The following is a 14,711-nucleotide window of genomic DNA, read 5'->3' as shown; positions in this document are numbered from 1 at the left end:
TTCAGATCCTGTACAGTTTTAGCATATAACTCTAAAACTCCATAGCCTGCCAGCTGCTGTGCTCCCATTTTATTCAGATAAAACTATTCCTCTCCAGGCCTGAAACTCAAGGAGACCTCACTGTCTCAGGCCCCAAAAGATATAAACAAAAGTGAGTTGTGGGGGAGCAAACTGGGGGTAAACGACTTCATTACCTGAGGCTGTAACTGGAGGATTAACCCCTGATGTGTAAATGGACCAAACTCATCATTATGTAAAAAACTCGTGCCCATCATCCATCCTGGGTGCAGCCTCTGGGAGGCTTTGACTCCCCAAGGTGTATCTATTGAAAATGCCCACTTTTATTTTTGTCTAGCCTGTTCCAGGTGGCCACTCCAAGGCATCAGCATGAGCTGGGCAGAGCTGGGAGTTGTCTCAGCTCTGTTGTCTCAGCCCTGGCAACGCCAGTACCCAGCTCCTGTCCCCCAACAGAGGCGAGGAGACCCCAAGGGTGCAGGTTGTCCCCTGCCATGGGCACTGCCTGTCCCCTGCTCAGCAGCCCAAATTCATTCCAGGGCTGGAATTGTGAGGGAGTGAGAGCTGCTGGGGGCTGCCAGGTCACTGCTAATGCAGTTCCTGGGTGGAGTTCATCCCCTGGAGCCTGACCTGGTGCTTGGGAGGCTGATGCTGTGTGAGTGCCTGGCTGCTGCACGGGGTCAGGGGGATGCAATTTTCAGGGCTAATGATTGTGCTGACCTGATGTCCTCACACAGCTGCTTTCTATTACTGCTGCTTAACTGGGCCAGGGGAGGCTCAGGGGACTGGCTCTCTGTAATGAGCTGCTGTGCAATTACAGCACTTACTGCAGGACACCAGGGCTAAATCTGCCTCGTTTTTGCTTCATCATCTATTTTTATATTATTCTGGCATAATGTGGGCATTCCGAAAAATGTGAGTTTATTGCTCCTGGGTGAAATGGATAGTGCTAATAGTGCTGCTGAGTGTGGTCAGGGAATTGTTTCACTGCTGCCTTTTCACTCTGTCCTCTTGCCTTGCAAAATTATTGACATGTGAAAAGAAAAATCAGCGGAGATCTATTTGTTTATATTTATATTCCAGGTTTTTTTTTCCTTGCTAAATGAAGCAGGAAGCATTAATATAATTTCTTACCAGAATCCATGGAAAAGCTGTAGTGGCTCAACAGTTTACTTGAAAATGCTTTGTTTACCTTGAATTTCAGATTTAGTTTATTGCAGTTGCATTCTGCATCATGAATTTCTACCATCTAATAAGTGTGAAATCCCACTTTTGCTGACTTCTAGAAATTGCCAAGATTATCATAGGCAGCAGTGCGTGAGGATATTTTGCTATAGGTAAGGATAAAGTAGGTTTAGGTTACTTTTAAGAGGACAGCAAACAGAGACCATACATTTTATTGCCTACAAAACCCATTTGTGGTTAATTTATTGTGTATTGATGTTTTCTCTCATTACCCCATTATAAGAGCAATGGAATTTATTCCCAATATTAAAGAGGAGCCATTTGGGAAGTTCTGTGCAGGTCAGGTTGCTTTGTAAAAGTGAGTTCCAATTTCCAAGAGAAAACCATGTTGTTCTCCAACTCTTTTGTACCAGGCACACAAATATACAGAATCTTTCATGAACATCATTGTATAAGTTAGTTAGAACAAGTGTTTCATGGATTTTTCCCTTTTATTTATTTATTTTAGAGAGTTTATTTGGTTACACTACAGAAATTTTTAAAAAGATGATATTATGACTGAGACTTCATACATTAAGGGAACTATCCATGATAACTACTCCACATTTTGCAGACTGATTTATAGAGCAAATTTAAATTAAAGATCTTAAAAGGCCAATATTAATTGAGCATCACAAACACTACTAGGATGTAGTTAAGAGCAGATATATTTTTCACCAACTGCTGAAGTCATTGCCTGTAGACTTACTGAGTTAACAGAAATTTGGAGTAACCTAATGCTGTTATCCATAGCAGTAAATAAACTGAGCAAAATTTAATTAAAGATACATATCTATGAAATATGAGTCTTGATTCCCCCTGTTCTCCCTTCAGCATATTCCATTCATGTATGCCTTTAATAGATTGGATTTTTTTGCTGGGCACTCATGTGTAACAGCCATAGGTTGTTGTGTTTAGCCTTGTGGAAGCCCCAGGGAGCTGATCCTGCAGGATATCCCAGGAATTTCTCACTTGTGCTTTCAGGAGCAAGTGCTGAAGGGCAGCATTTTACCCTCACAGCTTCTGTGGGCCCCCCCCCCCTTTGCTTTTTTAAAATTGAAAGCAAATTTTAAATCCAAGATTTAATTTGCTTAAAAAAATTAAATCTTGGATTTAAAAATGCAGGTGTTCATTTTCATGTCTCAGGCAAAAATCCATCTGAGAGTTTTCTTTTCTAGAGAGTCTCAGTTTGGCTATCTTGTTTATATTCTGAAGAGAGGAGTTGCTATAAATAAACCTCTTAAATCCTTCACAGACAGTTTTAAAAAAAATATCCAGGGTGTTAATCAAGAAAAATAGTTTTAGGTTAGAACTTTATTTGAGCATTAATCAGAACAAGGGTAAGAACACAAATGGAAAAGCCCAGCCTTGATGAGTTAACATTCTTGGGTCAAGCCCCACCTTCCTGACGCTCAGGAGCTTTGGTGACCATTAAGGATTAGGTTTATGAAGGGCCATGTGGGGCTTCTTGGTAGGCTCAGGTAGGAGAGGGGATGTAAAAGTTCATTTTGCTTCACTTTCCAGAATTGCTTTTAGAAATCGAGGGGGTGAATGAAAACTGATGAATTAGCAAGAAGGTGATCTCTCTTGGATGCATATTTTTCTATGCTTTTGTAGAGAGACTTAAATACATTTAAAGAACAATTTAGATTTATAGCTGTATTTATCATGATTACTTCACTAAATTTGGCAAGACACATTAAAATTCCATGTTTCAAAGGCACAGTGCTTTAGGAAGTGAAATATTACAGAATGGTTTGGCTTATTTTTCTAATTTTGTCTAATACTAAAAGTGCCAGACAGTACATTGCTGTAGGGGGGTAGAATATAAGGAAATAAAAGTAGTGTAGAAAGTAATCTTAACCCTAACGAGCTGCAGCTGGGCCAATTATCAAAGATCAGGAGCAGGCCTGACTTTAACAGGCCCCAGCTGTAAGCAATGAGCAGAAGATGCTATAAAAGAGTGGGGTGGGTGGGTGAGAAGGGAACTGGAGTCAGTGGCTGCTTTGTGAAGAGGAAAGAGTCAGTGCTGTGAGGAGCTGCCCACGAGAAACACCAAGGTATGGAACTATTGTGATAAGGAGCCAGCAGCATGGAACCCCTGCAATAAGATGACAACACATTGCAATATTCCTAAAGGCTTGTTGGTTGGTTTGGTTTTATCTTTTTTCTTTCTCCTGTTCCCCTGCTGTCGTTTATCTCAGTGGAGCAGTGAGATCACAGGTAATTGCTCCCATCATGGAGTCAGAGCTAGTGAGGAGCACTCAGCACAGGGAGGGTTTGAACAGACAGGTGTCTGCTCAGGAAGGCAGGAGCCTGCCCTGAAATGGAAAATGTAAACCCCCTTCCTCTGAGTTGTTATAATTTTTAAATTAAGGAGCCCTCAGGCAAAGATATGGGAGTAGGGATAACTGTTCTTTATTAGGAAAAAATTTAAAAAAACCCAACAAACCAAAAGCAGTAATACAAAACAGCACTGCCAGAGTGAGACCATGCCCTGTCCCCTGTGTGTCAGGGGGTGGCACAGCCCCATCCCATGGGGGCTCAGCCCTCCTGCAGTGCCAGCTGTGGCTCTGCTGGAGCAGGGATCCTGCACAAGGGTGAAATTAGGAAAATGTCTTTTTTAGAAAAAGTAGGGACAGAAAAGGGGGCTTCACACTGGGGTGGGTGAGATGGGGCAGTTCAGTGAAATTATCAACTCCTCTTCAGGCACAGGATTGATGAGAATCCTGGCTCAGAATGTCTACCTTGCAGTTTTTTCCTGTTTTTTTTTTTTTCCTTTGAGCTTTGACACAGGGAATTTCTTGTACTTTTAATACAAAGTTGATAGTAAATAGGCTGTCCAGTCTCATGGTTGAGGAGCTTTCTTAATTTAAGAGAGTTTCCTTTATTTCTTTTTGGTAAGGTGTTGTGTTGAGATATGCAACAAATAGCAGCCATTTTATTCCTGGTTTAGAATGGCAAATATTGTCCTCTGCTCATTCTGGAGAGAGGAGCTATGCATGCTCCTCAAGATATAACCTTTCTAAATGCTAAAAGCGGTAAACATAGTTTAAAAGACTCTTTTTGCAGTGTCATCACCATGTTTTTGTCAGCATTTGCAGGATTCCTCATGTAGAATGGCAAGTTCTGCATTGAGTACAAGCTCCAGGAATAGCAAAAAAGCCATTTTTAAAGGTGTTTTCTGTGTCACATCTAGCTTGTAGCACAAGAAGAATAAATTGTATCTTGTTTGGGAAAGTGACATAAACCCAGGGTTTTGTTAGCCACAGAGGGATTATGGTGAGAGAGACAAGGATCCCTCACCTGAGCCATAATTCCTCCTGGTGAAATTGCTGTGGTTTCAGCTGGGGCATCAAATGTCACGGGGGGAGCAGCAGGAGAGAGAAAATGCTGATCCCTCACAGGAATGCCGGGGCAGAGCAGTGGGTGATTGCAGAAGGGGATCTGTAAAGGGGAATCAGGTGAGCTGATGGGGCCACACCTCGTGTGCAGCCCAGCTCTGCTCCTCCCTGGGCTCTGCCCATTCCCACCTTCTGCAATAATTACCTTATCATGGACACATCGCTCCGGGTGCTTCTGGCCCTGCATTGCCTGGGGTGGGGGAGAATAAATTGCTTTTGTGTCTCGGGTGGCTTGGCTGCAGATCTTAGCTCTGCCTAAGGAGCTTGAGAGCTGGCAGTGCCTTCTCAGTGGATTTAATTGAGTGATCACACTGTGACACACAGACACTTCCTCAAAAGCCTCAGCACAGGCTGGCTTGGAGCTGCAGCTCTTTTTCATCCCCATTACGCTGCTCCCATGTCTTCATTCACTGCTCCTCAAAGGTGACAGGGGATGCAGCTTCTGGGCTAGAAATTGCAAGTTTCAGGAACAGGGGGGTAGGAGTGAGGGGGAGGAAGAAATCAGTCATACAGATGGAATGATAATTCACTGCGTTAAGACACATAAACTTAAATAAAAATCACTGTTAAAGCTTTTAGATAATTGTCAGGTCTTCACAGACTAACAATAGTCAGCCCATTAGTTTAATGAGTGCTATTTGACCCATAATATTAAATGAATGTGTTTCACTGTTTATTAATTCACCATTAGCTTGAGGAATGCCATTATTTTAGGTAGGAACACTCCATCTCTGTCTCCCTTGGTGCAGTGGCGAGTGCACTATCCAAGATCACAATCCCTCTGGTGTGAGGATCATTCTGCAGAGTTCCCAGCATAACTCAGTGTCTGTTTGTGCCCCTGTGTCCAGCCTGGGTGCAGATGTTCTCTCAGCTGTGCAGCTCTGGCTGCTGCAGGTTTCAGCAGGAAAACTCTGCTGTGACAGCCTGGCACCCTGACCTGCTGAACCAGGGCCACACAAAGCTCCTCTCTTTGCAGTGTCACTGTGTTATTTGTCATTTTGTTTGATAATTTTTCATTAGTATGCTTGGCCTAAGAATGTGCTAATGGAATTTGATAAAAATGTAAAGCTGGGAGGAATTGCTAACACAGAGTGTGTTATCCAGGAAGAGATGGATGGGCTTGCAGACTGAAATAAAAGTGAATTAATGTTAGTAATACCAAGGAAAAGGTCATGCTTCTAAGAACTAACTGGAATTCAACTGCTGAGCAGGGATTTATCAGACAATAACGTGGAGAAGAAAGATAGGGACATAATATGTCCAGTGGCCCAGCTGACCACTGGGTGACTGTAAAGCACCAGGAAGGTACAAAAATATAAAAGAGAAATACAGTCTTTGGACACTTAAGGTGAATTATTAAAACAGAAGAGTAATTGCCTTGCAAGGCATTAGTGAGTCCTGGCTGGAATAGTCACATTGTCCAGTTCTATTCAGATTTCTTGCAAAGCTGATGGAGGGAGAAGATAGGCACCTTTGACAGAGGTTTAGAGCAGGATTTATGGCAGCTTCAGGAAGCCCCCCTCCAAATTCTGCTGCTTTAAGACAGGTTTTTGGTATATCCTCTACAATATGTGCTTTTAGTAATTTCCCTCCAAGAAAGATGTAATTAAATTGATATAAGTGGGGTGTAACTCTATGAGTCTATTAGTAGAAAGGCCTTTTTGTGAGGGGATGCTGCCAGAGTGACCTAAGGGAATGGATGAGATGTGTTTTTGTATGGTTTATTTTGGAAAGGAAAAATAACTGCTAACACCAAAAAATATTGATGAAGAGGAACAACAACAACAGCAAAAAGGAGATAGGTTGTTTGTAAAAAAATAGAATTTAAATAAGGTCAGCTCGGCTTGTGTGAGAGAAATTCTTGAACAGCTTCAAAAATCCCATTAGTGACAAAGATACACATTTCAAATAGAGCTGAACCTGGGTTTGAATCAGGTTAAATTAAATAACTGTTTGTGATTGCAGGTGCTGGGTTGTGATGTGACAGGAGTTCATTTCCATTCTGAAATTCCTCTGGAATAAGTTTTTGATGAATCCACAGATGTCTCCCATTGAACAGCAGCTCTGCACACAAATTGTCTCCTTTGCTGTGCGGGCTGAGCTCTGTTCAATAAGAGCTGTGCTCCCCTCCACCTTCCCTCAGCCAGGGTCATGGCTGGGCGCTCCTCCTCTGCTCCTGGCAGCCTGGGAGGGCTGGGGATGTCCTTTAGAAGTGATGATTAACACCAATATAAAGGAAGATCTATTCTCCTGGAGACAGAGTTATAGCTAGGTGTCATCTGGAATTTGTGAGGAGACTGTTAAGGGCTTTTCACCCTAGTACAGTGGTGACAATATTGGGACATAAAGTTCTGACAAAGATTTTTGTCTCACAACGTGGTTAACCAGCCTTCAGAGTCTAATATGAGCTTATTAACGTTGTGTCTGTTGTTTGACCTATGGCAGTGTGTATGTGTCTTAAAATGTTTCAGTTGCTTTAAATGATAAATTGTTCAAGTTGCTATAAACGATGAATTTCTCTCTATTTCCAGCAGTGGATTTAGTGCAGTTTTCCATAGCAGTTCACTTGGTATTTCCCTGGTGTTGGGCACTGAGCTGAGCTGAGCTCAGTGTAACCCTGGGGTGGCAGAGAGCTCAGTGGTGTTTGTGCTTCAGGGCAGCTCTGGCTGCTGGAAGTCAGCCCAGCAGACTGTCCCTAGTGAGAGGGATCTGCCAAACTTCCTTTGTCCCACTCCACATGGAACTTGAGGCCTTCTACCACTGTGGAACTGAACTCTTTTCAAAGAATATCCTGGGAATTGTGTCTGGGTTGGAATGCTTATGGTTGCATTGCTTGTCATCAACAAATTAAAAATTAGTAAAAATAGAAATGTGTTTTCCCAGTTCTTTCTTGGTGTATTTCCTGGATTTTTACCCAATATTCCTGAATTTTGCTGTTTTAATTAATGCCTGGTTTTGCCTTCTGATGTGCATGAGAGGTGAAGAGTCTCAGTGTGAAAGACAGTTCTCTTCAGTTCTGTTCCTTCAAGCCATCAGAACCAATTGATGTCAGTTACCTCAAAAGCCAATTAATCCCACTTCTGTTTTGTTGGATCAATACTAATGCATTTTTCCTGTAATTTTCAGGTTTTGACATCGCTGGATGCCAGCAAAGCTGAGGTAGGAAATTCTGTTTTATACTGGTGGAATATTAAATAGTTCTCAGTGCTTCTGATAGAGGGGCCAGCTTGCTTACAATCTTGGGGTGAAAGTTTAAGTTACTTCAGGATGGCATTTGTGCTGCTTCTAGTGCCTAACGAGCCAATCTTTGGAAATCTGGTCATGGTATAATAACATTTAAGCTCATAAAGCCCTTCTGGGAAAGTTTTGCCGTTGTGCATGTCTTTCTGAAGGTTTCCATGGCATCAAAACCACACAATCCCAAGGTTTGTTCAGTGTGTGTTTTATTTCCCACCCCCAGAAGCTGCAAGCTGACCTTGCCCTGTGTCTTTCCCTTTTTCTCCTTTGATATAAGTGGAGTGCAGCTCTATGGGTAGAAAGACCTTTTTGTGAGGGATGCTCCCAGAGTGACCAAAGGCAATGCCAGCAGGGAATGGATGGGAGGGCCCATCTTGGATGCTTTATTTTGGCTCCTCAGCCAAGCAGGCCTGTTCCTGCTGCAGAGGTGGTTCTGGGGCTTGGCACATGTTCTGTCCACCTCCACACAAGCTGCTTTGCCTCACTCTCCTTGTGCCATGAGCTGCTGGAACAGGCTGGAGCATGGGAGGGCAGCTGGATTTTGTGCTGAGCTCCCATTGAGTTCTGGAGAGCCGTCAGCAGTGTTGTGTGTTAGGTGCTTGACATTGCTGCAGGTTAGCTCGATCCTTTTGGACTCACATTTATTTTGTCAGCTTTCCTCTTGGTGTGTGAGTGTTTCTGAATGGTCTGGAGGTGTTCTTAGAGGTGCAAATATCCCGATTATTGGAGTATGTTTGGAGTAACCGACTGCTGAAGAGAAGTGGCAATGCTTTGTGAGCACAAAGATGTTCAAATGCATTTTCCTCTCCTGAACAAGTCACTGTGCTTGTAATGACTGGCAGATATTTTAATTTGGTGCACAGTGCCTGAGTCATTTATTTGTAACATCAGTTGGAAGCTCAGAGTGTTCCTTGTGAAGCCCTTCTCAGACTCACAGTAGGGAATTTGTGGTGTGCTCCAAAGCCAATGTTTAACTGTGACAAAATGTGTAGGTGACTCTAACTGCTGGATAAATTTTTAATATGAACCTTTGGTAAATTAAATTGCATTATTAAGGAGAATAGATAAACTGTGCTAGTTACTTCAAAGAACAAGAACACGAGTTCACTTGCATGCTGCAAAAGAATGAGATCATTCATTTTTATTTAGATTGAGACTGTAATATCAGTGTTCAATTTAGCTGGTCTGATTCAATTGCATACTTGGCTTGTCTCGGGGAGTTTCAGGAGTAGGATTTGTATCTGTTTTTTTCACTGTTGCACTGCTCAAATGTTTGGTGCTGTTCTATCAGGAGTCCACTAATAGTAATTTTCAGATTCTTGTTTTGTAATGGGATTTTGGGGGCTGAGATTTGTCACCGTGTGGGTACTGCTATTGACTCTGCTGCCTTTTATGCAGTCTGTTTTCTTATTTATTTGTCAAATGTTCTCATGTACGTTTTTCTCTCGTGTGTGTAAAATTCTGGGAATATTGAAAGTTTCTGTGTTGGCCAGTTGAACTGATTTGTTTGTTGGTGCTCTACTGATTCCAAAACCTTGAATTAACACATTTGGTTATTTTAAGAGCTCACCAGCTGAGGTTTGTGCCCCAGCCTGTGGGGCTGTTGGCTTTGTAGGCACAGATTGTGTGTGAGAGGTTATGGTTGGGTGCTGTTTCTCCCATTCATGCAAGTGCTCAGGATTGCCAAAGTTCTCCACTACAGGGCTAATTGGAGGTAGAGGGTAGTTAAATATTTTCCTTCATGAGGGCATCAATGTTGTTGGGATATAGTCTGAGTTCAGTGGAGTAACTCACATAAAACAGCAAATGAAAAGATAACAGGCATGCAGAGCTGGTTGATGGATTCCTTTGACATAATGGCAAACTTCCCAAAATTTCTTCCTGAAAGCCACACGGGCACAGCACTACAGTTCTGCTGGGGTTTGAGCCTTCCATAAGTGTGGGGATGACAGGACACACAGGACATTTCCTCAGCTTTGACAGTAGTGGCCCTGAGTTTTGCCTGATTTGATTTGGTTTTGCTTTACCTTTGGGTCTTCATGAACAGTTCTGAGAAAGGTGCAGCCCCAGATCCCCTTGTTCTGGCTTTACCTTTGTGCCAGGTCTTGTCTCATTAGAGCTCTTCTGTTGTTTGCTGCTGGAGTGCTTGTGTGGAAGCTCTCTGCTCTGCTTTTGAGTAAAAAACACTGAGATTTGTTTTCAAAAATCTTTTATCAGAGCCTCTACTCTGCTATTGAACTGTTGATCTGAGTAGTCTTGAAATTTGTTTATTCCTTTTTCTTTGTTCTTAGGTGACACTGCTGTGTTCCTTTACTAAATTTTGTATGAAGTCTGGATGAAAACTTAGTGTGTTTGTGCAGCTACTGAATGTTTTAGGAGGATACAAACCAGCTGGGTTTTTTCTAAATGCTGGTTGCCACATAGCACCACAGAGATGAGAACAGCGAGAGGAAGCTGTCAAGTGATCCCAGGACCTTCCTTCCATCATTTAACACAAAGGGACAACAAATAGTGACAGAGTCAAAGCTGTAGGCAGCAAAGCCTTCCAAAAATAATTGCCAAATCTGCCCACAATGTGTCTGTTAGGGTCATAGTCTTGTAAGTATGTAAGTTAGAGGCATCTTAAAAAGGAATAAGTTATGCATAGGTAGTCAAACACTAAGATTTCATCACAGCTTACCCTGGTTTCTTGTTCAAACCCAGATTTTTTTTTTATTCTTATTCAAACCCAGATTAGCAGTTTCTGTCAATACAATTACAAAATGGGCCTGAGATCTGTCTCAAATACAGCTGTAGACTGTAGCAATTCCCATAACACACAATAAAATAAGTTTTCATGTAATTTGCTGGAACAACGGTTTGAGGAATGCCCTTTTTCCTTTCTGCTAACTTTAGCTATTACAGGTATATGGCATCTAGTCCTTCTGTTGTTTTTTGTATGAACATTTTTCCCCATGAAAAGATGTCTCATTCAGCAAACTATTTGACTTTCCAGTGTTCTTCCTCCTAATTAGCAGTGAGAATAAATGATCTTTATGTTAGGCAAAGCATAATTTCTTTTTCTGAAACAAATGGTGTTACCAAAATAGAACAGAGAAAGCTTGTTGTGATTCCTCTTTTCCTCTGCAATATTTGAATAAATGATACAGTGAAGTTCAAGGCCTTGTGAGAAGTGAGAGGTCATGCCTGATTGAAATACAAGTTCAGCATAACTGTGTGTTAGCTCTCTGCCTGCTTTAATGGGAGGGATGTCAAGGCAGCCTATTTTTTACTCTCATAAAGAAAAGGGTGCCAATATGTCTCAATAAAATGGAATCAAAATCAGCTCAAAGCCCAAGGAGGTTAATAAATCACAATTTTCAGGAAACCTCAGAATTATAAGGAGAATATGGCTCTAATGATAACAAAAGTGTGGCTGATTTATCCAATGATCCAGCAGGTCCTTGATGACCAGGGAATGTCACTGTTTAGCCCCCCATGTCCCTGATGTGGCAGGAAGGGGTCAGGCTGGGGAGCAGCGTGTTCAGAAAAGGGGCAGCTCATGGGTTCCCTTCTTCCACCCTCTGCTGCTCCCTGGGATTCTCCAGAGGAGAATCCCCTGACAGGACAGGCAATTTCACTTGGTTTTGATTTGTACAACGTGTATGAGAACCCTGTCTGTGGGCAGGAAATGTGTTTGCAGGAGTGATGTAAATGATGCATGTGCAAGGTGTCCATGGCAGACACAGCCTGAAGGCCACCATGGGGTGGTGTGAGGGAGCTGGGGGTGCTCAGCCTGGAGAAAAGGAGACTCAGGGGTGACATTTTCACTCTGCACAGCTCCCTGAAAGGTGGTTGGGGTCAGGTGGGATTGGCTCCTTCTCCAGGCAGCACTGACACAACCAGAGCACACAGCCTCAAGGGAAGTACAGGCTGGATATAGAGGTTGGTTAATATAGGCTGGATATTAGGAAGAAGATTTTACACAAAGAGTGATAAAGTTCTGAATGGCTGCCCAGGGAGGTGGTGGAGTCCCGTCCCCATCCCTGGGTGTGTTTAACAAAGCCTGGATGTGGCACTGGGTGCCAGGGTTCACTTGAGGTGTTGGGGCTGGGCTGGACTCGATGATCTTGAAGGTCTCTCCCAACCTGGTCATTCTGTGATTCTGTGAAGGGTTTGTGCTGGCTGATATTATTGTCTGCTTGCCTTGCACTGCTCCTGGGGGCCCCCAGCCCATCAGGCTGTGCTGCACACTCTGCCCAGTGTCTGACACGCTCTGGAGGTGATGCAGAAAGAGAGAAATGAAGGAATCTCATGGGGAGGCAGCAGCAGAGCTGGGGTCTCACTGCCAGCAGGACCATGCCTGCTTCTGCTGCCTGCTCCTGGTGCCAAGGTGAACTCATTCCTTTTGGAAAAGGAGTCAGTGAGGTGTGTGTGTGTAAACAGATGGCAGAGCCTGCTCAGGAAATACGCCTCTACCAATATTGTCCTACAGTGACTGCTTTGATGCTGTGCAGTGTGCTCTGGTCCTGCTAGACTTAGAACTCTCTCTTCTAGCTCATGAGGAATTTTTAAATCCTGTTGGCTGTCTGATTGATTTCTATGGGAAAACTATGATATCAGTGGGAACTTTATCTGGGGAGAGATGAATGCTTGGCTGGATGCTGTCAGGGTAAATTGCAGGTGCTGTATGAAAACCCCACAGCAGATAAAAACATGTCACTCAGCTCCCTCCCCTCCCTGCCCTACTTTATTCTCCCCAGCACACTTAACATGCAAGGACCTCGTGTGCCATCACTGCAGGGGATGTGTGTGCTCAGGACAGGAGACATTTCCATTTCTATTTTCAGGTTGTTTTTCAGGATGAGTGAGTGGATTACAGCTTCTCCTCGTTCTGGTGCATCAATACTTTGCATCAGCCACAGCTTTTGCTTGAAGCTGTGCATTGTTAATCTTACCCAGCTCTGTATTCCCTCTTCCCTCCAAGTGGATTGAGGCATGGAGTGATCAATCATGATGACTAATAAAGGATTGGCTATTAGTAATTTTTAAAGTTCCTATCTTCAGGATCCTTAGCAAGAAAATACTTGCTTTTAAAGAAAACTACATATCTGTAGGGGTATAGCATAAAGCTTTCCTTGTAGTCATAATTTTGATTATTTTAATCTCTGTAGTTTGTAGTGGGACTTCAGAATTTATCAAAAGGATAATTATTGCAGTAAGATTGTAATTTTTGCTGGGTCTGTTGAAATCACTTTAGATTTGGCTAAATCAAGCTGTCACAAATTGTGTATAAATAGGTACCAATACTTTTTCTTAAAAAGGTAATTGCAGTGGTGCCATAATTCTGCATAATATACCTAAGAATATTTACAATTTCAAGTGTAAAATCAAGACTTATAAACTAAAAGGATTTTTAATTTTCAAGCTTTTGGAACTGAACAGTTGTAACTGTGCAGAAGTTGGGATTTTGATGTCGTGCCTTCAGTTATTTCCACTAAAAAGCATTTTTCAATCATGCAAGCTGATTAAGGGTCTGAACTCCCAGTGAAAGGTGTCTCTGGGTAACTCAGTGTCCCTTACAAATCCTGCTGAGCACCTTCTGTGTCTTCAGATCCCCAATAAAGCCTTGATTGGCAGTGATGGGAGCTCCCAGCTGGAGCAATTATCCTGACAAGTTAATATGGACATTGCAAAGGTGGCAGGAAGGAAATTCATGGCACTGTGCGCCTGGAGGGGGACCCTGGGATGTGCTTGGGGTGCAGCCCCCCCTGAACACACCAAATACCTGCCTTCATCAGGATTTGATGGATTCCCCTCCAACTTTTATTACCAAAGGCAGAATCCTGCCTTCCTTTTAACATTTTGAGGTTTAACCACATTTAGCTACATATAGATGTAAAAGGACTACACAAAATGGATGGAGAAAAACAATACAAAGTTTTCATCCATTTTTAACTTGAGCATGAATTTCTGGGATTGTGCTCCTTCCCTCTGAAATCCTGTGCAGTAATTTTAAGCTGTGCAGTGTGAGAGACAGTCTTGCTGTAGCTGCTACTGTAAAACCTAATTTGCTGCATAAAATATGAGAGCTATAGTGAAATATGAGCCTGGAGAGCAACTCTTTTGATCTTGAGTAGTCAAAAGGTTGGCATGTATAATGGTATGAAAATAAATGATGTCAAAACTGTAGGATATAATTTATGGTTTGGGGACTACTTTACTCATGGAAGCAGAAGCTTCTACCACTGCAGAGCGAGTCGTTCAACAAAAGATAATGAATGGAAATTACAAACTTTCATAAACCCCCAGATAGATTGAATTGTGCAATTCATCAGTTTAAACACAACCAGTTGTCTAATTTACTGCTTATATATTATTGAATAGAGCATTTATAATATATCTATGATTGGAACTTTAGCCTTCTTTTTGTATTTCTTTCAATAAGTACTGGGATTTAATTGTCATCCAGTTTGGCAAGGACTTGGACACATAAATTACTCAGTTTACTCAGGTCAAGTGACAAAAGCTTGGGTTGTGTAGGCTTTTCAACAGGTGCTTTTTGAGGGGTCCCAGCACAGCCTGAAGAGGGCCCAGGTGGGTCATGGTGCTCCTAGGAGGGGGATCACAAAACAAGGGCAGAATATTTGTTGTCTGAAGTCTTTATGGCTTTATAACATGCAGGTTCTTACGTGTGCCTCTGGTAGCTCAGACTCTGTTGCCTACACGAGCTTTATACTTGGGATATATTTTTATTATATGTATGGAAAATGGTCCATGGACTAATTCAGTTACCTCCATTTGCTTCATTCAAAGTTGCACAACCTTCCCCAATAAAGCAAGCCTCTATCT

The 14,711-nt window shown here is 42.5% G+C and overlaps 1 protein-coding gene across 16 annotated transcripts in view; it reads left to right on the top strand.

The window, feature by feature from the left end:
* Nucleotides 1-14,711, top strand: part of RBFOX1 (RNA binding fox-1 homolog 1) — a 1,204,921-nt gene that overhangs the window by 281,660 nt on the left and 908,550 nt on the right. For all 16 annotated transcript variants that reach the window (XM_077187091.1, XM_077187084.1, XM_077187083.1 and 13 more), the window contains exon 3: nt 7,770-7,802. In XM_077187091.1, coding sequence (XP_077043206.1) covers nt 7,770-7,802 — 33 coding nt within the window. The remainder of the gene's footprint in view (nt 1-7,769; nt 7,803-14,711) is intronic.

The sequence above is a fragment of the Agelaius phoeniceus genome, chromosome 16 (genome assembly GCF_051311805.1).
Source record: "Agelaius phoeniceus isolate bAgePho1 chromosome 16, bAgePho1.hap1, whole genome shotgun sequence".
NCBI classification, from domain to species: Eukaryota; Metazoa; Chordata; class Aves; order Passeriformes; family Icteridae; genus Agelaius; species Agelaius phoeniceus.
This window is presented reverse-complemented; position numbering and strand designations above follow the sequence as displayed.